This window comes from Scyliorhinus canicula, chromosome 2 (genome assembly GCF_902713615.1).
Source record: "Scyliorhinus canicula chromosome 2, sScyCan1.1, whole genome shotgun sequence".
In the NCBI taxonomy this organism is placed as follows: Eukaryota; Metazoa; Chordata; class Chondrichthyes; order Carcharhiniformes; family Scyliorhinidae; genus Scyliorhinus; species Scyliorhinus canicula.
In genome coordinates this window covers 266179018-266205794 of record NC_052147.1, presented here as the reverse complement: position 1 = coordinate 266205794, position 26777 = coordinate 266179018, and the positions used below count along the sequence as shown (strand labels likewise).

Genomic DNA, 26777 nt, shown 5'->3' with positions numbered 1-26777 from the left:
CACAAAACCGCTGGCAGCTCACCTAAGCGGACGTTCTTCATGTCCGTGTCTGGGACAGTGTGGAGCAGCTCCGTAATGGGAGGAGGAGCAGACAAGCCTGAGCCTCCCCTCATCTGCAGTCCCTGCATGGGGCTCTGCTGCAGGGGTCTGCTGGCCAGCAGTAAGTAATGGGGTGGAGAGGACCAGCTGATTTCAGCCCATTACACCTGCCAGCCGTCCCCTCCCCCACCCAGCAACTCTGTATCAGGCCCATTATAGTGCGTCTACCTTCCCGAGACTACCTGACACAACACAGGCTGGGAATCAAGCTTGTGGCCTTCCAGTGGCTTCATGCTGCATCAAGGAGCAAGAGACTCCAAATTGAGCATCTGCAATGTGTGTGGAATCTTTCTGTGCTGATAGGAAAGGCGAATGTTGATGCAAGATATTGCTCTTTAAGGGCACTGGACTGGAGGAGAACATTAATCCAGAAAATGAGAAGGGAGGAGAGAGAAAACGAGATCCATTGCTTACCAGTCCAGCCAAAAGCTACAATTAGAAAACAACATAGGTAAACATTGCCAAGCCAGAAGAAAGAACTCTGTTTCCTGTCCCCTGCCCCCCTCACACCCCATCTCAACCATGCCCAATGCTACCTAGAATGCCAATGGACCTGTCCACATTTTGCCCACACAGCACTTTGGGCAGTTTTATCGACAGACACTTTTAAGTTAGCCACAGCAATTCGGCAGAAAATCTTGATCACAGCACCAACAGGAGTTAACCTTCCTTTATGCAATCCACAGGAATCTTGCTTCAATTCCTACCACCCGTCATCACAATAAATGGGACAATGAAAGCTGATAGGTGCATCTTGTGCTCTGCTTACACGATAAAACCTGTTTTGGACTAACACGTTCTGCATTTCTGTCAGATTCACATTAGATGTTCTGACAAATACCAGTTTTGATTTAAAAATATGCGCAATTTGTCTGTCTGCACATTTTAGCTTACACGCTATATAAAAGTCTATAAAAATATAAGTTTGTTAGAAAATGTTTCATCTGAATTAGCATATTAGCGCAATAGCAAAAAGTACAATTAAAACTCCCGGTAATGTTAGTCGTCTCTATGGCTGAGTGCACCAAAAAGAAATACTAATTACCCTTTGGTGCGAATCGTTTTGTTACCGCGCTGGGTGTGAAGTGTTTGTACTGTTTTTTTTTTAAGGCCTTCCTCCCTGTTAAATTAGTACTTTAAAAATGTTTCACATAGCTTCATCTGCCACATCGAAATACAGCCACTCTCGGATAATGGCTTACCCCCTACAATCAGCAGAACCTCGGGGAGACTATCCCTCGAGTGGAGTGTCACTTCACCCTGGTCAAGACAGAGCGTCCTGGCTTCTGCCGACACACTGTTATCACTGCGCTCCTCGGTACTGTCATCTGCAGGAAGCTGTTCCTCTGACTGGATTGGAAGGTGGTGGCCATTCTCGCACTGCCATTCCCCCTCGGGAGCAGTCAAGCTTAAAAGGTTCTCCCTGCTTTCAGTGCACCGCACGCTAAACGTTTTCATCTCAATGTTGGAGTATGTTTTTTTGGCTTTGAGCTTGACTGCCAATGGGCTGCAGGATCCTGGCAGCTGTGTGGAAAAATTCAAACAACAGGCGCCCTTCAGGGAAGTCAGGGGCTTTCCATTGCACGTGTCCTGCAGGCTGACGCTGCTGTCTTGACAGATGAAGCTTGGAGCTGATGTTGCGCGAGACGACTTGTCAACGTGTTTCTCCTGGAAGCTCGGACCAACTCCTATCGTGCAATGATAGATTCTTGGTGGCGGGCTGGTGTCTGTTGCTGGGCTTAATCTCTCCCAGGTCTGTGCTTTCAGGTAAAATTTCCACAGGCTGTTGTCGGAGTTGTTATGGTCCCTTCCTCCTCCAAAGATTAACATGCTGTCCTGGTAGACAACTGCAGAGTGACCCACTAACTGGTGAGGCCCCGAGCTGTGGGAAACATAGAACAAATTATTCACGAGCGAGTTCTGAAGCACAACCATGATCTGCATTGGTAGAGTTTGAAGTTTTCACTAATCTCCCAAGGATCAAAGTTCACATTAGGCACACTCGGTAGGGGTTGGGGGGGGGGGGGGGGGGGGGGGCACAGGGCGCTCTCTGCCATTCACCCATGTGCTGAGCCGCAGATCTTTTTTGAGAAAGGTTGAGACCAGAGACCTGGCACCGACACAAGGAACATGGGGCGGGATTCTCCGACCCCCCGTCGGGTCGGAGAATCGCCCGGGGCCGGTGTCAATCACGCCCCTGCCGTATCCCGAATTCTCCGCCACCCGAGATTCGACGGGGGTGGGAATCGCGCTGCGCCGATCAGCGGGCCCCCCGCGCCAATTCTGCGGCCCGCGATGGGCCGAAGTCTCGCCGCTGACAGGCCTCTCCTGCCGGCGTGGATTAAACCACCTACCTGACCGGCGGGATTGGCGGCGCGGGCAGGCGCCGGAGTCCTGGGAGGGGGGGGGGGGGGAGCGTGGGGCGATCTGACCCCGGGGAGTGCCCCCACGGTGGCCTGGCCCACGATCGGGGCCCACCAACTGGCGGGCGGGCCTGTGCCGTGGGGGCACTCTTTTTCTTCCGCCTTCGCCATGGTCTTCACCATGGCGGAGGCGGAAGAGACCCCCTCCCCTGTGCATGCGCCGGGATGACGTCAGCAGCCACTGACGCTCCGGCGCATGTACGGACTTTCGCCAGCCGGCGAAGTCCTTTCGGCCCTGGCTGGCGTGGCGCCAAAGGCCGTTCACACCAGCCAGCGGAGCGGGGACCACGCCGGTGCGGGCCTAGCCCCTCAATGTGTCTCCGCACCTTTGAGGCGGCCCGACGCCGGAGTGGTTCACGCCACTCCAACATGCCGGGACCCCCCGCCCCACCAGGTAGGGGAGAATCCCGGCCATGCTTTACGTAAGAAATCGGATAACATCTAACCTGGCCGACCAACTCTTTTCTCACAGCTGAGAATAAGCTGGGATATCGGCAAATGGTTCAAATCAGAGGTGAAGAGTTTTTTTTTATTTTATAAATTTTGAATACCCAATCATTTTGTTTCCCAATTAAGGGGCAATTTTGTGTGGCAATCCACCTAACCTACACATCTTTGGGTTGTGGGGGTGAAACCCACGCAAACACGGGGAGAACGTGCAAACTCTACACAGACAGTGATCCATGGCCAGGATCGAAGCCTGGTCGCCAGCGCCATAGGCAGCAGTGCTAACCACTGTGTCACTGTTCCACCCAAGAGGTGAAGAGTTAGGAGGTATGGCTGAAAAGAGCCCAAAAGAGTGACTGACTGTGCGGTGTTTGCTATTTCTCCCCCTGTCTGCGTGGATTTCCTCCGGGTGCTCCAGTTCCCTCCCACAATCCAAAGATGTGCAGGTTAGACTCAATGGGCCGAATGGCCTCTTTCTGCACTGTAGGGAATCTATGGAGAGAGGGGTAGAGGACGCTTAGGAGGAATTCCAGAAATAATGGCCTGGACAGCTGAAGGCACGGCTGCCAATAATGCACTGATGAAAATTAGTGATGCACAGGATAGCAGAATCGATGAGCATAGAAACCTTGGAGCGGGTGCAGATGAGGAGGAGAGTTACAGACATAAGGATAGTGAGCAATTTTAAGATGAGAATCTATTTCAACCAACTATTGCAAATTTTTTGTATCTATATTGTGTGATCATTGCTACTTCGTAAAATGTAAAAACTGGACAATGACATGTGAAAATGACAAAACTGCCTCACGACGCCGAGGTCCCAGGTTCGATCCCAGCTCTGGGTCACTGTTCGTGTGGAGTTTGCACATTATCCCCGTGTTTGCATGGGTGTCGCCCCCACAACCAAAAGATGTGCAGGGTAGGTGGATTGGTCACGCTAAATTGCCCTCTTAATTAGAAAAAGGAATTTGGTACTCTAAATTTATTTAAAGAAAAAAAAAGAAAATGACAAAACAATGTCTGCCTGAAGCCTTCGAAGAATAGGAGCTAATCTAGAAGCTCCAAAGAAATTTGTACCTCGTTATCTCTAAAGGGACCCTCCTTCAGAAGGTCGGTGCTTATTCGATGGACATCGACATTTCATAAGCCAGGCCTCGCCACTGGAATCTATTAGTGTGCTCGGACAAAGAAGCTACAACCTTCCTTTATAATTCCTAATGGTTGGAACATTAACAATCTCAGGACGCAAACAAAGGATAAAAATATATCCTTTGTTGAAGCCAAAGTGGAGAAGTGGGAGTCATGTGACATGACCCCCCCCTATCTGACACAACCTGTAACATTGCCTTGTGGAACTTCAAAGCTTAGTCTGCCATCTCCTGTCTATCAAACAGCAGATCAGAACAGGGCTCTCTCCAGCTATGAATGTCTGTCCCCGCTATTTCTACTGGAACTTCCGTACCATTGCCTACAAGACGGCTGCATCTCCACGTGGATACCTCATCATGGAAATCAGCCCAGCTGGAAAAGTGAATTATCCAGCATCAGTTTTCAGCTTGCTGATCTCTGTGAAGGAAAACACCATTGGATTTTGTTTCTGGACTCACATGAAGCAATGATTCTTTGCTCTGTGGTCTTTGCAAAATAAATCTTTCTTTCTCCATCTTTATTTTATTGTATGAATGCACAGGGGACCACGGAGCACAATTCTTCCTTCTGTGTTTTGAGTGTGGGCAAATAAACTAACCCTCTGAGTTAATCTGATGTTGAGTTTGCTGTGGGCTTAATAAAAGAAAAAATGGATCACACCAAAACCAAGGGGTTGGGAAATAAGCTAACTGCTTATAAAGGGGGGAAATCAAAATACCTGTTTACAGGCCGGTTGTCAGAGGAGAAATCAGGGTTGCTTAAATTAAATCCCCCTCCCGTCCGTAACACTCTCTGCAGAATGGTTTACTCAATTGGACCTGTCTGTCGCACAGTGAAGCGAGATAGATAGATAGATAGATAGATAGATAGATAGATAGATAGATAGATAGATAGATAGATAGATAGATAGATAGAGAAATACAGCACAGAACAGGCCCTTTGGCCCACGATGTTGTGCCGAACTTTTGTCCTCGGTTAATCATAGAATTTGAAAATGAAAATGAAATGAAAATCGCTTATTGTCATGAGTAGGCTTCAATGAAGTTACTGTGAAAAGCCCCTAGTCGCCACATTCCGGCGCCTGTCCGGGGAGGCTGGTACGGGAATCGAAACGTGCTGCTGGCCTGCTTGAAAAGCCAGCGATTTAGCCTGGTGAGCTAAATCAGCCCCAATTTTGGACACTAAGGGCAATTTATCATGGCCAATCCACCCAATCTGCACATCTTTGGACTGTGGGAGGAAACCGGAGTACCCGGAGGAAACCCACGCACACACGGGGAGGATGTGCGGACTCCACACAGACAGTGACCCAAGTCGAAATCAAACTTGGGACCCTGGAGCTGTGAAGCAATTGTGCTATCCATAATGCTACCGTGCTGCCCTTAAGAAGAAGTTAATCTACACTCCATTATTCTACCCTAATCCATGTACCTATCCAATAGCTGCTTGAAGGTCCCAAACGTTTCCGACTCAACTACTTCCACAGGCAGTGCATTCCAATACAATATGAGATAATATACTATTGAAATCTCTTTTTACCGTGCTCTGATCCTGGACCATGTGCCACTGTTGAAATCCCATTTCCAAAAGTCATTCTGTTCTACAAGTCCAACCAGGCCCCCGAACAAGTACATTCCTCTCTTGTAGACAGCTGCAGAGTGACTGTAGCGAGGTCCAGGACCCACATCACCACAGGGAGTAGCCACTGGGCACCAATCCTTGGCATCTGTTGGAGGAGATATTTTGGTAACATTGAAACAGTGATATAAAATTACGAAGATAGCTTATTTTGAAAATATATTGGGTGTGATCTCCACAGTCCCACGCCGAAATTGAGAGCGGCGATCAGGCGGAGAATGACTCTCGACACTGAATTCAGGGCAGGCGCCGGTTGTCGATTCTCCGCCCCTCCAAATCGGCGTCATGGGGACGTGCACCGTGCACAGTTGCTAAGCCGTTGCTAAGCACTAATGGTGGTGTGACGCGAGGCTTTGCACACACCTCTACAGGTTGAATCTTAATGGGTCCTTAATTTCCTCACCGCTATCGAAACCTTTCAAGGCAGCTTCTCAGGGCTGCACTGTCAGTCAGGAGGTTTTTAAATTAATTAATGAGATAGGGCAGCACGGTTGCACAGTGGTTAGCACAGTTGCTTCACAGCGTCAGGGACCCGGTTTCGATTCCCAGCTTGGGTCACTGTCTGTGCGGGGTCTGCACATTCTCTCCGTGTCTGCGTGGGTTTCCTCCGGGTGCTCCGGTTTCCCCCCACGGTCCAAAGATGTTCAGGTTAGGTCGATTGGCCATGTTGAATTGCCCATAGTGTTCAAAAAGAAGGTTAGGTGGGGTTGCGGGGATAGTGTAGAGGTGTACGGTTAGGGTGGAGGTGTGGGCTTAGTTCGGGTGCTCTTTCCAAGGGCCGGTGCAGACTCGATGGGCCAAATGGCCTCCTTCTGCAGTGTAAATCCTATGAATTTCTATGTGGGCGATGATGGCAGGACCAGCAATTATTACCCACCCCTAACTGTCCTTGAAATGAGTGGTTTGCTGGGCCATTTCAGAGGGCATTTTGGAGTCAACCACATTGCTGTGGGTCTGGAGTCACATGTAGGCCAGACCAAATAAGGATGGCAGATTTCCTTCCCAAAAGGCATTAGTGAACCAGATTTTTACGACCACCGACAATAATTTCATGGTCATTTTAAATTCCAGATTTTAAAAAAATCTTAAAGTACCCAATTATTTTGTTCCCCCCAATTAAGGGGCAATTTAGCATGGCTAGCGGGAATGAGACCCACACAGACAGGGAGGGAATGTGCAAACTCCACATGGACAGTGGTCCGGGTCCTCGGTGCTGTGAGGCAGCAGTGCTAACCACTGCGCCAGCGTGCTGCCCTGTTCATTCCAGATTTGAATTTGATTTCAGATTTCGCCTACTGTCATGGTGAGATTCGGAACCAGGTCCCTAAAGTATTACCCTGGCCTCTGGATTACAAGTCCAGCGACAACATGGCTGCACCACTACCGCCCCTCCAATTGGATCGCTGAGTTTGTGCAATGAAAAGTGAGCCACACAGATCAGGACGGTGGTCGCGGCAAGTTGCTTTTGCGTGTGGAGTTAACTGATCTCAGCTGTGGTATCAGCAGGGCTGCAGAGCTCAGTGTCGCTGCATTGACCAGGCCTCCTGCTCCTCGACTGTCTTCTACGGAATGTTTGCCTTCACTGGACGGGGCTAAAGCTGGCAAGCCATGCTACAGTTGTACAGAACCTTGGTACGGCTGCATTTGGAATATTGCTCACAACCAGAAGGATGTGGAGGCTTTGGCGAGGGCGTAGAGGAGGTTTATCAGAATGTTGCCTGGTATGGAGGGTGTTAGCTATGCGGAGGGGCTGAATAGATTCGGACTGTTTGCAGTAGATAGATGGAGTTTCAGGAGTAATCTGATAGAGGTCTACAAGATTATGAGGAGCATGGATAGAGTGGATGGGCAGGCACTCTTTCCCAGGGTGGAGGGGTCAGTCACCAGGGGGGCATAGGTTTAAGGTCCGTGGGGCCAAGTTTATAGGAGATGTGCGAGGCAGGTTTTTTTTACACAGAGGGTGGTGAGTGCCTGGAACGTGCTGCCAGGGGAGATTGTGGAAGCAGATACATTAACGCCGTTCAAAAGGCATCTTGACAAATACATGGATATGATGGGTATAGAGGGATATGGCATAAGGAAGTGCTGGGTGTTTTGGCCAAGGGTGGTATCATGACCGGTACAGGCTTGGAGGGCCAAAGGGCCTGTTCCTGTGCTGTATTGTTCTTTGTTCTAGAAATCCAACTGGCTGAAGATGCAAGGTTGATGGATTTTAGCTGAGAGACAATGCTACCCCAGTAGTCAAAAGAGCTAATGGAATGAGGAATGGCAACATGAGCAGTACTGGATCGCTGCCAGAATCCGCCGTCTTGTGCATGCAGGAATAAATTAATCCCTTCAGGAGTGTAAGTGGAGGAAGGGATAGCACTGGGAAAACAATAAAAATCACGGCGCTCACAATAAATTTAGTTAGCTTTACATTGCTACTGACAAAAATTTACTTTAAATTAAAGACCAAAAATGAAAGAGAACACAATCCATCGATTCTAAACAGAGAACTGAGCAAATAGCAGCATAGAACATAGAACATAACAGCGCAGTACAGGCCCTTCGGCCCTCGATGTTACGCCAACCTGTGAAACCCCTCTAAGGCCCATCTACACTATTCCCTTATCGTCCATATGCCTATCCAATGACCATTTGAATGCGTTTAGTGTTGGCGAGTCCACTACTGTTGCAATTTCTGATCCAAACTGCAAAATCATCCTGAATCCCATGCCTCTGTATTTTCTGCAATAGCTTACCGTGGGGAACCTTATCAAACACTTTACTGAAATCCATGTACACCACATCAACTGCTTTACCCTCATCCACCTGTTTGGTCACCTTCTCGAAGAACTCAATAAGGTTTGTGAGGCACGACCTACCCTTCACAAAACCATGTTGACTATCTTTAATCCAATTATTCCTTTCCAGATGATTATACATCCTATCTCTGATAAACCTTTCCAAGACTTTTCCCACAACAGATTTAAGGCTCACTGGTCTCTCGTTACCGGGGTTGTCTCTACTCCCCTTCTTGAACAAGAGACAACATTTGCTATCCTCCAGTCTTCTGGCACTATTCCTGTAGACAAAGATGACTTAAAGATCAAAGCCAAAGGATCAGCAATCTCCTCCCTAGCTTCCCAGAGAATCCTAGGATAAATCCCATCCGGTGATGGTGATCCCATAATGGTGACCATTAACTCACATTCCCTTCAAATCCTGAAATCTTTTTTTTGTTCATGGGATGTGGTTGTTGCAGGCTGAGCCAGCATCTATTGCCCATCCCCAATTGCCCTCGACAGGGCAGTTAAGAGTCAACCACATTGCTGTGGGTCTGGAATCACATGTTGGCCAGACCAGGTAAGGATGGCAAAGAGCAAAGAATAAAGAAAAGTACAGCATAGGAACAGGCCCTTCGGCCCTCCAAGCCTGCGCCGACCATGCTGCCCGTCTAAACTAAAATCTTCTGCACTTCCGGGGCCTGTATTCCTCTATTCATGTTATTTGTCAAGATGCCCCTTAAACGTCACTATCGTCCCTGCTTCCACCACCTTCTCCGACAGTGAGTTCCAGGCACCCACTACCCTCTGTGTAAAAAAACTTGCTTCGTACATCTCTAAACCTTGCCCCTCGCACCTTAAACCTATGCCCCCTAGTAATTGGTCCCTCTACCCTGGGAAAAAGTCTCTGACTATCCACTCTGTCTATGCCCTCATAATTTTGTAGCCCTCAACCTCCGTCGTTCCAGTGAGAACAAACCAAGTTTATTCAACCTCTCCTCATAAATAATAATAGCCTTTTATTGTCACAAGCATGAAGTCACTGTGAAAAGCCCCTAGTCGCCACATTCCGGCACCTGGTCGGCTAAGCTGGTACGGGAATTGAACCTGCCCTGCTGGCCTTGCTCTGCCTCACAAACCAGCTGTCTAGCCCACTGAGCTAAACCAGCCCTGGTTTCCTTCCCTAAAGGACATTAGCGAATCAGATGGGTTTTTTACGACAATTGGCAGTGGCCTCATGGTCACCGTTAGACTTTTAATTCCAGATTGTTATTGGATTCAAATTTCACTATCTGCAGTGGCGGGATTTGAACCTGGCTCTCTAACGCATTACTCTGGGTCTCTGGTTAACTAGTCCAGTGACAATACCACTATGCCACCACCTCTTTACGCTCAATGTTGTGAATATTGAATGTTACTTCTAAAAACACGTACTCTACAAATAATTTGCATGACTAGCTGGTATTTCCACTCACCAAAATTAAAGCTCCAGAACTCCTGTGAGGGTCCCTTTATATCGACATAGCCGCCATATACGTACATCTGAGCCTCAAACACCACAGCCGTGTGCCCCTTCCTATTCCTGGGTACCCGTTTCTGAAGAGACAAAAGGTGGTCATAGAATCATAGAATCTCTATGGTGCAGCAGGACATTCGCCCCATCGAGTCTGCACTGACCCTCTGAAAGAGCTCCCGACCTAGGCCCACTCCCCGGCTCATCCCCATAACCCCACCTAACCTGTAAATCCCTGGACACTAAGCGGCAATTTAGCATGGCCAATCCATCTAACCTGCACACCTTTGGACAGTGGGATAAAACCGGAGCACTCTGCTCCTGGCGCTGTGAGGCAGCAGTGCTAACTACTGAATCGCCGTGCCACCTCCATTGATAATGGTATGTCCTCCACTTCCGGTCTCACAACACAGATGCAGGTAACCAGGTAACCCTGGATATTTATAATAAGTGAAAAAATTCAACGGGCTACAGGGAAAAGGCAAGAGAGTGAAGATTAGGCGAACTGCTCTTCCAGTGAGCCTTCATGGACATGACGGGCAAGACGGCCTCCTCATTTGCTCTGCCCTCTGCCGTCATTCCTATGTGAGGTTCACAAGCATGAATCTGGGTGAGCTAATTAGGCCTCGGAAAGTGGTATAACTTCTTGGGGCAGGGGTCTTCTCAACCATTCAGCAATCATACAAAAATTGTGCTTGCTGGCAATCGGAGCTGTTAATCCAGCCATACGCCTCACCCTCCCAATCTGCTTTCAAACCGTCATGTCAAAAGAATGCATTAACTTTGCTCATTATCCTGCATTTTCCACAGAGTGATAACTTGCTTGCACTGTGAACTCTGAGGAATGATTGTCAATGTTCTTTGAGACAATTTGTTACCTATCAGTATGTTTTAAGAGAAAATGGAAAAAGATTAAGCAAAACTAAACTGGACACGGTGTTACAAATATGAAGATTGTAATTTTGTTATGTTTTGGGACTGTCTGTTCAAATTAAGATAAAAATAGAGCAGTTAAGAGGGTCATTTGACCTTTTCTGAGTTCTGCCCAGCAATAGGCTCGGGTGGCTTGGCTGTTGACTGTTAAAGGGGGTGCCCAGGTTGTTTTACTGGGAAGAAGGTACAAGATGCTCGCATCTGTAGACAATGGGAAGAGCATCATTGATGGCTGCAAGTAGACTACTTGTCTCCAAGTCCCACTGAGAGGTGTAAGGAATGTCAGGTTCTATAAATGGCTATACTTTAAACTGTCTATTTAGTTCCTAAATGGAATGGAGTGGAGGTCAAGAGGAAAGCTAATTAGCATTTCTACCTGGATACAAAGCCCTTGTAATTCACACACTCATGGAGATGGGCTTGGAGAGGGGAAGGGTCCTGAGCAACCCATTGTAACATTTCACCACGGGAAATGGCTACAAAAGCATGTATTGAGGTGCCAATTTGAGGAGAGTAACTCACCTCTCGACTCCCCAAAGACTGTCCACCATCTACAAGGCACATATCAGGATTATGATGGAATGTGCAGCTCCAACAATACTCAAGAAGCTCAACACCATCCAGGATAAAGCAACCCACTTTATTGGTACCCCATCCACGACAATAAATATTCAATCCCTCCACCACCGACGTACTGTGGCAGCAGTGTGGACCATCTACAAGATGTGCTGCAGGAACTCACAAAGTTAATTTGGCAGCACCTTCCAAACCCATGACTGTTACCACCTAGAAGGACAAGGTCAGCAGACACATAGAATCATAGAATTTACAGTGCAGAAGGAGGCCATTCAGTCCATCGAGTCTGCACCGGCCCTTGGAAAGAGCACCCTACTCAAGCCCACGCTTCCACCCTATCCTCGTAACTCAGTAATTCACTTAACCTTTTTGGACACTAAGGGCAATTTGTCATGGCCAATCCACCTAACCTGCACATCTTTGGACTGTGGGAGGAAACCGGAGCACCCGGAGAAAACCCATGCAGACACAGGGAGAACGTGCAGACTCCTCACAGAGAGGGACCCAAGCACGGAATCGAACCTGGGGCCCTGGAGCTGTGAAGCGACTGTGCTGACCACTGTGCTACCATGCTGCCCATTATAGACATGGGAACAGTGCCTTCAAAAAATTCCCCTCCAAGTAACGCACCATCCTGACTTGGGAAATATACCACAGTACTTTCACTGCCATTGAGTCAAAATCCTGGAACTCCCTCTCGAAGAGCACTGTGGGTGTACCTACTCCACATGGACTGCAGGTGTCCTGGTCCTCAAGTCATTGAAGGCCGACATGCAGATGCAGCAGGCAACAAGGAGGGCTGTTGGCATGGTGGCCTTTGTCGCAAGAAGGTTTCAGTACAGGACTAGTGAAGTCTTCTTTCATCATGTCATGAAATCCAAAATGGCGCCGGAGCGTGGCGACTCTCTGCGAGCTCTCCCAAACAGATCCCATTTTAACATCTCCTACGTACTAATCTTTTAAAATGTAATTCTAACACTAACACTATACTAACCTTTCTCTTTTATCGTCCCTTGCAGGTTTGAAGCTTGTATTCTTCACCTGATGCCAGTGTCTATGTATTTATATTGTATACCTTATGTGCCATATTATGTATTTTCTCTTTGTGTAATAAATGATTGGTTTCAGCTGCTCGCAGAAAAATACTTTTCACTGTACTTCAGTACGCAAGACAATAAACAAATCCAATCCAATTGTATAAAACCTTGGTTAAGCCGGATCTGGAGTAATGTGTGCAGTTTTGGTCCCCTTACATTAGGAAGGATATTATTAACGTAGAGGGAGTGCAACGAATGTTCATCAAACTTGTTCCTGGGATAGCGGGACTGGGGAATTCGGGAGAAATGGGCTGTATTCTCTCGGATTTCGAAGATTGAGAGGTGATCTTACTGCAGCCTGCAAAATGCCTAAAGGGACAAACAGGGTAGATGTAGGTGAGATGTTTCGTCTGGTTGGGGAGTCTAGAACCAGGGAACACAAATTCCACTTTGGACCAAGGTGAGGAGAATCCTTCTCACACATGGGTTTTTGAATCTATCAGATTGCCTTCGCCAGAGGACAATAGAAGCTCAGTCATTGAGTATGTTTAAAGTAGAGATTGACAGAATTATAAATGCCAATGACATAAAGCAATATGGAGATAGTGTGTGGAAAAGTCACTAAGGTGTATAATTAGCCATGATCCTATTGAGTGGTGGAGTAGGCTCAATGGAATGAATGGCCATACGTTCCTACACGGTACATTTCTAGATCAGTATATTTGTAAATTAAATAATTTAGGAAATAAATTTAAAAATATAAAAGATATGATTCTGTGAACTCTTTCTTACTCATGTCTGATTCTCCGATCCTCCTGCTCGCTAAGCCACCACACGCTGATCCCCATGTTCGCCGACCCACTCGCTGCTACCCACGTTTTCCAGCCCGCCGGCTTGCCCATCCTCCCGCACCTTGACTCTCCCCCGTTCATCGACCCTCCCATTTCCTATCTCACCCTCCTGCTGTTTCTCTCCCCGAACATTCGCTGCAAGCAAGGGCTCAGGAGAGGGAGGAATCAAGCAAGAGGAGCTGCAAGTGGAAGGGTGCAGAAGCTGAAGCAGGGAGTGGGAGTGGGAGTGAAGCTGGGAACGGGAGGAGCGGAGAGACGGCACCAAAATCCGCTGATTGGGTCATGCAACGCCACGATGATCTGGTGCCAAACAATGTTAAAATGGAAATCCCAATGCTAACTGCGCATACTGGCAACATTAGATCATTGGTGTTAAAGCGGAACAACGTAAAATGAAGATTTACTGAACATAAATGATCTTCACTAGGGGCAGCACGGTGGCCTAGTGGTTAGCACAGCTGCCTCACGGCGCTGAGGTCCCAGGGTCGATCCCGGCTCTGGGTCACTGCCCGTGTGGAGTTTGCACATTCTCCCCGTGTCTGCCCCCACAACCCAAAAATGTGCAAGCTAGGTGGATTGGTCACTCTAAATTGCCCCTTAATTGAAAAAAATAATTGGGAAATCTAAATTTATAAAAAAAATAAAAAAATAAATGATCTTCACTTAAAAATTTAAGGAACACTGTTAAAATTCTGAGATGGCAATAAATCATAACGAGAACTATGAAAAATAGGAAAGGGCGGCACGGTGGTGCAGTGGTTAGCGCTGCTGCCTCACGGCGCTGAGGACCCAGGTTCGATCCCGACCCCGGATCACTGTCCATGTGAAGTTTGCACGTTCTCCCCGTCTGCGTGGGTCTCACCCTCACAACCCAAAGATGTGCAGGGTGGGTGAATTGGCTATGCTAAATTGCCCCTCACTTGGGGGAAAAAAGAATTGGATACTCTAAATTTTTTTTTTAAGATTCCAGGAAAACAGAGATAGACTCGTAGAATGGGCAGATAGGTGCCTTTCAGTGCAGCAAAATGTGAAGTAATTCATTTTGGTACGAGGAATCTGGGAAGGAAGCACCTTAAATGATAGGATTTATGAACAGGAGAACTGATGAACCTTGGTGTAGAGAAACATGGTCAGGTGGCGGCATGCAGTCTGCCAAAGCAAAAGCAAAAACCTTGGGTTTGTATCTAGAGGCACAAAATACAAAAGCAACAAGATAGTGGCAACTTGCACGAGGCCTTAGTCGGGGCCGCAGTTACAGCCTTCACTAAAGCAAAGGAAAAGGTAAGAGGTATGTCGACTTGCATGTTATCTGTGACCAAGGGTTAGAGCTACCATTGGTAACTTGAAAAGCTACAGCCTTTCTGTCTGGAGTTGAGAATATTGAGCAGTGGCCCGATTGAGATGCTCAAGACTGTGTAGGTTATAATAAGACGGCATTGATGGTTACATATTAACAAGTGAGCACATCTTGAAGATAGTCAACAAAAACAATTGAAGGAAAGATTAAAAAGCAGTGCACTGGACAGAGAAAGCAGAATTCGTTTTGGCAAACCACAGTTGAAGCAAAGCACTTAAATATTTCTAAAAGAGGAATTAGGAGTTTCAAAAGGGGTAATCTTGAAGGTTATGGAAAACAAGCCACCAAATGGAATTAGAGTATGTAATTCATGTGGAGAAAGACAATGGTAGAGTGATGGGCCAAATGACCTTCAAATAGAATCGTAGAATCTCTTCAGCATAGAAGGAGGCCATTCGGCCCATCAAGACCGACTCTTGGAAAGAGTACCCTACCTAGGTCCATGCCCTGACCCTATCCCCATAACCCCACCTATCCTTTTGGACATTAAGGGGCAATTTAGCATGGCCAATCGACCTAACCTGCACATCTTTGGATTGTGGAAGGAAACCGGAGCACCCGGAGGAAACCCATACAGACAGGGGGAGCAGGTGAAGACTCTGCATAGACAGTCACCCGAGGCCAGAATTGAACCTGAAACGCTGGCGCTGTGAGGCAGCAGTACTAAAAAGTTTCTATTTTTATTATCTTTTCAAATTGTGTGGGGAGGGGGGGAGAAAATGAAGTGACATCACAGTAAAGCTGTGACCTGATTGGCTGGTTGGGAATCTACAAGAAATTTAAACATTAAGCATTGTTAAACTAATTAAACATAATTACTCAATTATAATTTAGAGGGGTATCTAAGCCAGTGATCGGAGAGTACTGTATTTAGCTTTCACATTTATAGTAGAAATGTAGTGCTAGAAAACATATAGTTAACAGTAACTTTAAAAAAAAAAAAAAATTTTTTTAAATTTAATTTACTAATTAATTGACTGAGATGTGGCAGGTCCGGGAGGCTTCCGGTGTCCCAAATGGCTTCATCTGCAGAAAGTGCACCCAACTGCAGCTCCTCACAGACCGCATGGTTTTGTTGGAGCAGCAGTTGGATGCACTTAGGAGCATGCAGGTGGCGGAAAGCGTCATAGATAGCAGTTATATAAATTTGGTCACACCCAAGGTGCAGGCAGAGAAATGGGTGACCACCAGAAAGTGCAGGCAGACAGTGCAGGAATCCCCTCTGGTTGTCCCCCGCTCGAACAGGTATACCCCTTTGGATACTGTCGGGGGGGATAGCCTATCAGGGGAAAACAGCAGCAGCCAGAGCAGTGGCACCACGGCTGGCTCTGATGTTCAACAGGGAGGGTCAATGCGCAGAAGAGCAATAGTCATAGGGGTCTCTATAGTCAGGGGCACAGATAGGTGCTTCTGAGGACGTGAAAGGGACTCCAGGATGGTATGTTGCATCCCTGGTGCCAAGGTCCAGGATGTCTCCGAATGGGTAGCGGGCATCCTGAAGGGGGAGGGCAAAAGGCAGAGGTCGTTGTACATATTGGTACTAACGACACAGGCAGGAAGGGGCATGAGGTCCTGCAGCAGGAGTTCAGGGAGCTAGGCAGAAAGTTAAAAGACAAGACCTCGAGGGTTGTAATCTCGGGATTACTCCGTGTGTCACGTGCCAGTGAGGTTAGGAATAGGAAGATAGAGCAGCTAAACACATGGCTAAACAGCTGGTGTAGGAGGGAGGGTTTCTGTTATCTGGACCACTGGGAGCTCTTCCGGGGCAGGTTATAAGAAGGACGGGTTGCATCTAAACTGGAGAGGCATAAATATCCTGTCCGCGAGGTTTGCTAGTGTCACATGGGAGGGTTTAAACTAGTATGGCAGGGGGGTGGGTACCGGAGCAATAGGTCGGAAGGTGGAAGCATTGAGGGAGAACTAGGGAATAGGGCCAGTGTGGCTCAGAGGAAGAGCAGACAGGGAGATGTTGCTGAAAACAGCGGGTCTAGTGGCCTGAAGTGCATATGTTTTAATGCAAGTATTACGGGTAAGGCAGATGAACGTAGAGCTTGGATTAGTACTTGGAACTATGATGTTGTTGCCATTACAGAAACCTGGTTGAGGGAAGGACAGGATTGGCAGCTAAACGTTCCAGGATTTAGATGTTTCAGGCGGGATAGAGGGGGATGTAAAAGGGGTGGCGGAGTTGCGCTACTGGTTAGGGAGAATATCACAGCTGTACTACGGGAGGACACCTCGGAGGGCAGCGAGGCTATATGGGTAGAGATCAGGAATAAGAAGGGTACAATCACAATATTGGGGGTTTACTACAGGCCTCCCAACAGCCAGCGGGAGATAGAGGAGCAAACAGGTAGACAGATTTTGGAAATGAGTAAAAACAACAGGGTTGTTGTGATGGGAGACTTCAACTTCCCCAATATTGATTGGGACTCACTTAGTGCCAGGGGCCTGGACAGGGCAGAGTTTGTAAGGAGCATCCAGGAGGGCTTCTTAAAACAATATGTAGACAGTCCAACCAGGGAAGGGGCTGTGCTGGACCTGGTATTGGGGAATGAGCCCAGCCAGGTGGTCGAAGTTTCAGTCAGGGAGCATTTCGGGAACAGTGACCATAATTCAGTAAGTTTTAAAGTGCTGGTGGACAAGGATAAGAGTGGTCCTAGGGTGAATGTGCTAAATTGGGGGAAGGCTAATTATAACAATATTAGGCGGGAACTGAAAATCCTACATTGGGGGAGGATGTTTGAGGATAAATCAACATCTGACATGTGGGAGGTTTTCAAATGTCAGTTGAAAGGAATTCAGGACCGGCATGTTCCTGTGCGGAAGAAGGATAAATACGGCAAATTTCAGGAACCTTGGATAACGAGGGATATTGTAGGCCTCATCAAAAGGAAAAAGGTGGCATTTGTCAGGGCTAGAAGGCTGGGAACAGACGAAGCCTGTGTGGAATATAAGGAAAGTAGGAAGGAACTTAAGCAAGGAGTCAGGAGGGCTAGAAAAGGTCACGAAAAGTCATTGGCAAATAGGGTCAAGGAAAATCCCAAGGCTTTTTACACGTACATAAAAAGCAAGAGGGTAGCCAGGGAAAGGGTTGGCCCACTGAAGGATAGGCAAGGGAATCTATGTGTGGAGCCAGAGGAAATGGGCGAGGTACTAAATGAATACTTTGCATCAGTATTCGCCAAAGAGAAGGAATTGGTGGATGTTGAGTCTGGAGAAGGGTGTGTAGATAGCCTGGGTCACATTGAGATCCAAAAAGATGAGGTGTTGGGCATCTTGAAAAATATTAAGGTAGATAAGTCCCCAGGGCTGGATGGGATCTACCCCAGAATACTGAAGGAAGCTCGAGAGGAAATTGCTGAGGCCTTGACAGAAATCTTTAGATCCTCACTGTCTTCAGGTGATGTCCTGGAGGACTGGAGAATAGCCAATGTTGTTCCTTTGTTTAAAAAGGGTAGCAAGGATAATCCAGGGAACTACAGGCCGGTGAGCCTTACATCAGTGGTAGGGAAATTACTGGAGAGAATTCTTCGAGACAGGATCTACTCCCATTTGGAAGCAAATGGACGTATTAGTGAGAGGCAGCATGGTTTTGTGAAGGGGAGGTCATGTCTCACTAACTTGATAGAGTTTTTCGAAGAGGTCACAAAGATGATTGATGCAGGGAGGGCAGTGAATGTTGTCTACATCGACTTCTGTAAGGCCTTTGACAAGGTCCCTCATGGTAGACTGGTACAAAAGGTGAAGTCACACGAGATCAGGGGTGAGCTGGCAAGGTGGATACAGAACTGGCTAGGTCATATAAAGCAGAGAGTAGCAATGGAAGGGTGCTTTTCTAATTGGAGGGCTGTGACTAGTGGTGTTCCCCCGGGATCAGTGCTGGGACCTTTGCTGTTCTTAGTATATATAAATAATTTGGAGGAAAATGTAACTGGTCTGATTAGTAAGTTTGCAGACGACACAAAGGTAGGTGGAATTGCGGATAGCGATGAGGACTGTCAGAGGATACAGCAGGATTTAGATCGTTTGGAGACTTGGGCGGAGAGATGGCAGATGGAGTTTAATCCGGACAAATGTGAGGTAATGCATTTTGGAAGGTCTGATGCAGGTAGGGAATATATAGTGAATGGTAGAACGCTCAAGAGTATTGAAAGTCAGAGAGATCTAGGTCTACAAGTCCACAGGTCACTGAAAGGGGCAACACAGGTCACTGAAAGGGGCAACACAGGTGGAGAAGGTAGTCAAGAAGGCATACGGCATGCTTGCCTTCATTGGCCGGGAAATTGAGTATAAGAATTGGCAAGTCAAGTTGCAGCTGTATAGAACCTTAGTTAGGCCACACTTGGAGTATAGTGTTCAATTCTGGTCGCCACACTACCAGGAGGATGTGGAAGCTTTAGAGAGGGTGCAGAAGAGATTTACCAGGAGGTTGCCTGGTATGGAGGGCATTAGCTATGAGGAGCGGTTGAATGAACTCTGTTTGTTCTCACTGGAACGACAGAGGTTGAGGGGCGACCTGATAGAGGTCTACAAAATTATGAGGGGCATAGACAGAGTGGATAGTCAGAAGCTTTTCTCCAGGGTAGTGGGGTCAATTACTAGGGGGCATAGGTTTAAGGTGCGAGGGGCAAGGTTTAGAGGAGATGTACGAGGCAAGTTTTTTTCCCCACAGAGGGTAGTGGGTGCCTGGAACTCGCTGCCGGAGGAGGTGGTGGAAGCAGGGACTATAGTGACATTTAAGGGGCATCTTGACAAATACATGAATAGGATGGGAATAGAGGGATACGGACACAGGAAGTGTAGAAGATTTTAGTTTAGATGGGCAGCATGGTCGGCACGGGCTTGGAGGGCCGAAGGGCCTGTTCCTGTGCTGTGCTTTTCTTTGTTCTTTGTAACCACTGTGCTACCAAATGGGCTGCGAATTTTGCTAGTTCAGTAACTAGGGCACGATATTAAGACAGCAGGACTAAATGCTGGAAAATCTCAGCAGGTATGGCAGCATCTGTAGGGAGAGAAAAGAGCTAATGTTTCGAGTCAAAGTTGACAAAGAGTCACTGGACTCAAAACGTTAGCTCTTTTCTCTCCCTACAGATGCTGCCAGACCTGCTGAGATTTTCCACCATTTTTCCTTTCGTTTCAGATTCCAGCATCCGCAGTAATTCTCTTTTATTAAGACTGCAAGATTTGGCTTCAGGTAAAAGAAACAGGACTTTCATTTATATGGCACCGTTCATGACCAGCAGACGTTCCGAAGCACTTTACAACCAAAGATCTCCTTTTTTGAAGTGTAATGCAGAAAGTGGCAGCCAGTTTGTGCACGGCAAGCTCCCACAGTCATGTGATAATGGCTAGGTACGGCTGTTTTAAGTGCTATGGGTTAAATATTGGTTGGGATGCTGGGAGAACTTCCTTGCTCTTCACCAAAACTATGCCGTGGGGCCATCTACGTCGACCTGGAGGGCAACATCTAGCAACTCATTAGAAAAGTAAATGTAAATAGCCACACCCTCCCTCACACAGAATGAGCAAACATTCTTACCGTGACCTCGCTTAAAACCGTCTTCTGCCACCGAGTCCACCTCACACCGCCTGTTAGAGACAGAACCTTTGTTAAACTCCAGCATCACTTGTAGCTGCTTTTGTGAACCACAAGAGGGTGGTTAACCGAGTCTGTCAGTCACAAAATGATGTCTTTCATTGCGAATTTGGATAAAAGTGGCTGAGAAAAAATTCCACTCAAACGAAACAAGATTGTGCAAGCTCTTAGGATTCATTCCGCACCCAATGGCAAGCTTGCTGACTTCCCCATCATGTTAGATCTCATATCTATTTTCTGTTCTATTTTTACATTTTCATGCAAAACGAATAAACTGAAACAGTGGTTTGTGCTGGAAACTACAGCTGTCAATTAGGCCAACATGGATTTTATATCTTTTTGTAAATAAATTTAGAGTACCCAATTATTTTTTTCCAATTAAGGGGCAATGAAGCCTGGCCAATCCACCTAACCTGCACATCTTTGGGTTGTGGGGGTGAAACCCACGCAAACACAGGGAGAACGTGCAAACTCCACATGGACCGTGACCCAGGGCTGGGATTCGAACCCGGGTCCTCAGTGCCGTAGGCAGCAATGCTAACCACTGTGCCACCATGCTGCCCGTGGATTTTATATCTTAAGCACTTTTCCCATGTTGACAATTATTTCAATCATTGCAACAGTCTCAAATAGGTTACTTACGGAAAATTATCCTGTGCTTAGTTTATTACTGACCCTTGGCTTGGAAGCTTAATCATTTTCCAGTTACTACAGAAGAACAGCACATGCTTAGAAATACAAAAGAATTCACCCTTTGTTTTCTCCACATGTGAACCATGACTAACAGAAAGAAGATATTTTCTTCCAAAAATCTTGTTGCTCAATGGCTGTGTTCATTTAAGCTTCCAGCCTGAGCTTTCAGAATTCATGGGATAATTGATGTAGTGTATTTTTCAGATACATTTTCATGCATCATGTCCAGTCTACAGCTTGCACTGACTGAAATGTCCCAATGTGTTTTATGAGGCAGGTGGGGTGAGATCTGGGGTATGAGTCGCAGAAAACTAGCATGCAGGTACAGCAGGTAATAAAGAAAGCAAATGGAATGTTGTTATTTATAGATAAAGGAATAGAGTATAAAGGTGAGTAAGTGTTGTTGCAATTGTACAAGGCATTGAGGTGAGACCGCACCTGGAATATTGTGCACAGTTTCGAGGAAAGATGCAGTGCCATTGAAGGCTGTTCAGAGGAGGTTCACTAGATTGATTCCAGAGATGAGGGGCGCGATTCTCCGCTCCCACGCCGGGTGGGAGAATCGCGGGAGGTGCCAGAGCGGCACGCTCTGGCACCCCCCGCGATTCTCCCCCCCCCCCAAAATGGCGTGTTGCTTTTTGCGACACACCGCTCGGAGAATTGCGGGCCGCCGTGCGATTCTCCGACCCGGATGGGCCGAGCGGCCGGCCGTTCCCGACCGGTTCACACCGGCGGCAGCCACACCTGGTCGCTGCCGGCTTGAACATGGCGCCAGCAGCTGTTTTGTGGCTTGTGGGGGGCGGAGAGGGGAGTGAGCACCACGACCGTGCTCGGTAGGGGACTGGCCCGCGATCGGTGCCCACCGATCGTCGGGCCGGCGTCTCAACGGGACGCATTCTTTCCCCTCCACTGCCCCACAAGATCAAGCCGCCACGTCTTGCGGGGCAGCGGAGGGGAAAACGGCAACCGTGCATGCGCGGGTTGGCGCCGGCCAACCTGCGCATGCGCGGCTGACATCAGCGCGGCTGACCTCCTAGCCCCCCAGCGGGGGGAGAATAGGGGGCCAGGAGCGGCCTCCGATGCCGTCGTGAACCTCTCCGGGTTTCACGACGGCGTCGGGCCTGGCGGAGAATTCTGCCCGAGGGGTTTGTATCATGAAGAGATCAAGCAATTTAGGCCTATGGTGTCTTGAGTTTAGAAGAATGAGGAGAGGTCAAATTGAGGTATGTTAGGTGATGGATAAAATAGACGTGGAGCGGATGCTTCCTTTCTAGACATTCTAGAATGAGAGGTCATAGTCTCAGGTTAAGAAGCAACAGATTTAAAACAGAGACGAGGAGAAATTACTTCTCCCAAAAGATCATGAATCTGTGGAATCGTCACCCCAGAGTGCAGTGGATGCTGGGACAGTCAGTAAATCCAAGGAGCAGTTAGAAAGATTTTTAATTGGTAATGGGTTGAAGGATTATGGAGAAGGGGCAGGACAATGGAGAGGAGGCCAGGATGAGATTAGCCATGATCGTATTGAATGGTGGAGCAGGCTCTAGAGGCTAAATTGCCTACTCCTGCTCCTAGTTCTTATGTTCTAAGAAATAACTCTTCTAATTCAACCTTCCAGCTCGGTCTATAGCCCTGGAGGTAACAGCACCCCAAACACAAATCTGGTGTTCTTGATTAGGGATTTCTTGATTAATAAGGGGTTTAGGGGTCATGGAGAGAAGGCAGGAGAATGGGAATAAGGAACATATCAGCAATGATCAAATGGCGGAGCAGATTCGATGGGCCTAATGGCCTAATTCTGCTCTTATGTCTTGTGGTCTAATCATAGAATTCCTATAGTGCAGAAGGAGGCCACTCAGCCCATTGGGTCTGCACCAAACCTCTGAAAGAGCACTCTCTCTAGGCCCACTTCTCCGCACTAGCCCCACAACCCAACCTAACCTGTACATGTTTGGACACTAAGGAACAATTTAGCATGGCCAATCCACATAACCTGCAAATCTTCGGACTGTGTGAGGATACCCGAGTACCCGGAGGAAACCCTCGCAGACACGGGGGGAACGTGCAAGCTCCACACAGTCAGTCGCCCAAGGCCAGAATTGAACCCAGGTCCCTGGCACTGTGAGGCAGCAGTGCTCACCACCGTGCTGCCCATCAGAAGATTTCTTAGGAGTTAATTTTTGAAGAACCCCAAGTATCTGCCTTTTGAGGCAGTTACATAAAGGCAATGAATATGATCCACCAATTGACAAGCGTTCAGATGGAACTAAGGGGCGGGATTCTACGGCCCCGCCATCGGGTCGGAGAATCGCCGGGGGGGGGGGGGGGGGGGGGGGGGGGGGGTGGCGTGAATCCCGCCCCCGCCGGCCGCCGAATACTCCGGCACCGGAGATTCGGCGGGGGCGGGAATCACGCCGCGCTGGTCGGCGGCCGCACGCAGCAGCTCCCCCTCGGCGATTCTCCGACCCGCGATGGGCCAAAGTCCCGCTGGTTCTTTACCAGTCCCGCCAGCGTAGATCAGACTATGTCCCTTACCGGCAGGACCTGGCGGCGCGGGCGGGCTCCGGGGTCCTGCGGGGGCACGGGGCGATCTGGCCCTGGGGGGTGCCCCCATGGTGGACTAGCCCGTGATCAGGCCCCACCGATTCGTGGGCGGGCCTGTGCCGTGGGGGCACCCTTTCCTACGCACTGGCCGTGTCAGCCTCCGCGATGGCCGACGCGTAGGTGAACCCCCCTGCGCGGGAATGACGTTGACGCTCCCGCACAGGCACGGACCCGCGCTGGTCGGCGGAGTCCCTTCAGCCCCGGCTGGCGTGGTGCTAAAGGCCTTCCACGCCGGCCAGCGAAGCGCAAGCCACTCCGGTGCCGGCCTAGCCCCTAAAGGTGTGGATTCCGCACCTTTGGGGCGGACCGTGCCGGAGTGGTTCACGCCACTCCGTCCCGCCGGGACCCCCGTCGGGTACAGGAAAATCGCGCCCAAGATATTTGTGCTTTGCAAAATTGTGCGAAGTTGCTTTGACAAACTGGCTAATGAGAAACTGACCTGATATTTGTTTTAAATGGCTGCGAAATGAGGTAGAATTTAATGATTACTGAGCGATACAAATGTCACCACTTCTGCAATCCGTTTCTGGTAACTTGCTGTGACAGAACGGAGGCCCAGATCAGAATTTTCTGGCACTCGTTAAAGTTCAAAATGAAGAGATTTTCAGTCAGGTCAGTGATGCACCATTGTGGCAGAATAAGTGTCCGAAATTTGCAGTCTCACTCAGCATTGCAGTCATTCCAAGAATCGGAGACTATGCTTGTGCAGTCTAAGAATTCTTCCAAAGATAGGAGTTAAGTTAATTCAATCCCACCCGCCTATGATGCCGTTCAGTTGGCCGTGAGTTATACTGGCAGCTGCACAGTGTCCTGAAGTCAGTAACAGAGGAGCTGGCTGCACCATGAGAAAACTAATTTTGATAGTATGAGACGTGCATTGGCTAGGATAAGCTGGAAAAGGATACTTAAGGGGTTGAAGGTGGATAGGCAGTAGACCTGTTAGCCTGACATCGATGGTGGGGAAAATGCTGGAGTCAGTTATTAAGGATGAAATAACTGAGCATTTGGAAAACGGGGACAGGATCGGTCCAAGTCAGCATGGATTCACTAAAGGGAAATCATGCTAGATTAATCTTCTGGAATTTTTGAGGATGTGACCAGTAGAGTGGACAAGAGGGGGACTTACACAGTAACTTCATTGCAGTATTAATGTAAGCCTACTTGTGACAATAATTAAGATTATTGTAAGGATGAATCAGTGGATTTTTTCTATCTGGACTTTCAAAAGGCTTTTGACAAGTCCCACGCAAGAGATTAGTGAGAAAAATTAAAGCTCATGGTATTGGGGGTAATGTATTGAAGTGGATAGAGAATTGTTTGGCAGACAGGAAGCAGAGAGAGGGAATAAGCGGGTCCTTTTCAGAGTGGCAGACTGTGGCTAGTGGGGTACTGCAGGGTTCGGTGCTGGGACCCCAGCTCTTCATAATATACATTCATGATTTGGACGCAGGAATTGCGTGCAATTTCTCCAAATTTGCAGATGGCACTATGCTGGGTGGCAGTATGTGCTGTGAGAAGGATGCAAAGAGGCTGCTGGGTGAATTGGACAGGCTGGCTGGGTGGGAAAATACTTGGCAAATACAATATAATGTGGGTAAATGTGAGGTTATCCACTTCAATGCTAAAAACAGGAAGGCAGATTATTATCTGAATGGTGACAGTTTAGGAAAAGGGGAAGTGCAACGAGACCTGGGTGTCATAGTGGAACAGTCACTGAAGGTTAGCATTCAGGTACAGCAGGCAGTGAGGAAAGCTAATGGCATGCCGGCCTTCATAGCGAGAGGATTTGAGTATAGGAGTCTTATAAGAACATAAGAACTAGGAGCAGGAGTAGGCCATCTGGCCCCTCGAGCCTGCTCCGCCATTCAATTAGATCATGGCTGATCTTTTGTGGACTCAGCTCCACTTTCCGGCCCGAACACCATAACCCTTAATCCCTTTATTCTTCAAAAAACTATCTATCTTTACCTTAAAAACATGTAATGAAGGAGCCTCAACTGCTTCACTGGGCAAGGAATTCCATAGATTTACAACCCTTTGGGTGAAGAAGTTCCTCCTAAACTCAGTCCTAAATCTACTTCCCCTTATTTTGAGGCTATGCCCCCTAGTTCTGCTGTCACCCGCCAGTGGAAATAACCTGCCCGCATCTATCCTATCTATTCCCTTCATAATTTTAAATGTTTCTATAAGATCCCCCCTCATCCTTCTAAATTCCAACGAGTACAGTCCCAGTCTACTCAACCTCTCCTCATAATCCAACCCCTTCAGCTCTGCGATTAACCTAGTGAATCTCCTCTGCACACCCTCCAGCGCCAGTACGTCCTTTCTCAAGTAAGGAGACCAAAACTGAACACAATACTCCAGGTGTGGCCGCACTAACACCTTATACAATTGCAACATAACCTCCCTAGTCTTAAACTCCATCCCTCTAGCAATGAAGGACAAAATTCCATTTGCCTTCTTAATCACCTGTTGCACTTGTAAACCAACCTTCTGTGACTCATGCACTAGCACACCCAAGTCTCTCTGAACAGCGGCATGCTTTAATATTTTATCGTTTAAATAATAATCCCGTTTGCTGTTATTCCTACCAAAATGGATAACCTCACATTTGTCAACATTGTATTCCATCTGCCAGACCCTAGCCCATTCACTTAACCTATCCAAATCCCTCTGCAGACTTCCAGTATCCTCTGCACTTTTCGCTTTACCACTCATCTTAGTGTCATCTGCAAACTTGGACACATTGCCCTTGGTCCCCAACTCCAAATCATCAATGTAAATTGTGAACAATTGTGGGCCCAACACGGATCCCTGAGGGACACCACTAGCTACTGATTGCCAACCAGAGAAACACCCATTTATCCCAACTCTTTGCTTTCTATTAATTAACCAATCCTCTATCCATGCTACTACTTTACCCTTAATGCCATGCATCTTTATCTTATGCAGCAACCTTTTGTGTGGCACCTTGTCAAAGGCTTTCTGGAAATCCAGATATACCACATCCATCGGCTCCCCGTTATCTACTGCACTGGTAATGTCCTCAAAAAATTCCACTAAATTAGTTAGGTATGACCTGCCTTTAAC

The 26777-nt window shown here is 47.8% G+C and overlaps 1 protein-coding gene across 1 annotated transcript in view; it reads right to left on the bottom strand.

Annotated features, from left to right (window-relative positions):
* The window catches only part of si:dkey-3d4.3 (leucine-zipper-like transcriptional regulator 1), a 70223-nt gene that overhangs the window by 5098 nt on the left and 38348 nt on the right, over positions 1-26777 (bottom strand). The window contains exons 5-8 of the mRNA XM_038790306.1: positions 20334-20383; positions 10000-10120; positions 5658-5844; positions 1302-1981 (exon numbers count right to left, since the gene is read on the bottom strand). Coding sequence (XP_038646234.1) covers positions 1302-1981; positions 5658-5844; positions 10000-10120; positions 20334-20383 — 1038 coding nt within the window. The remainder of the gene's footprint in view (positions 1-1301; positions 1982-5657; positions 5845-9999; positions 10121-20333; positions 20384-26777) is intronic.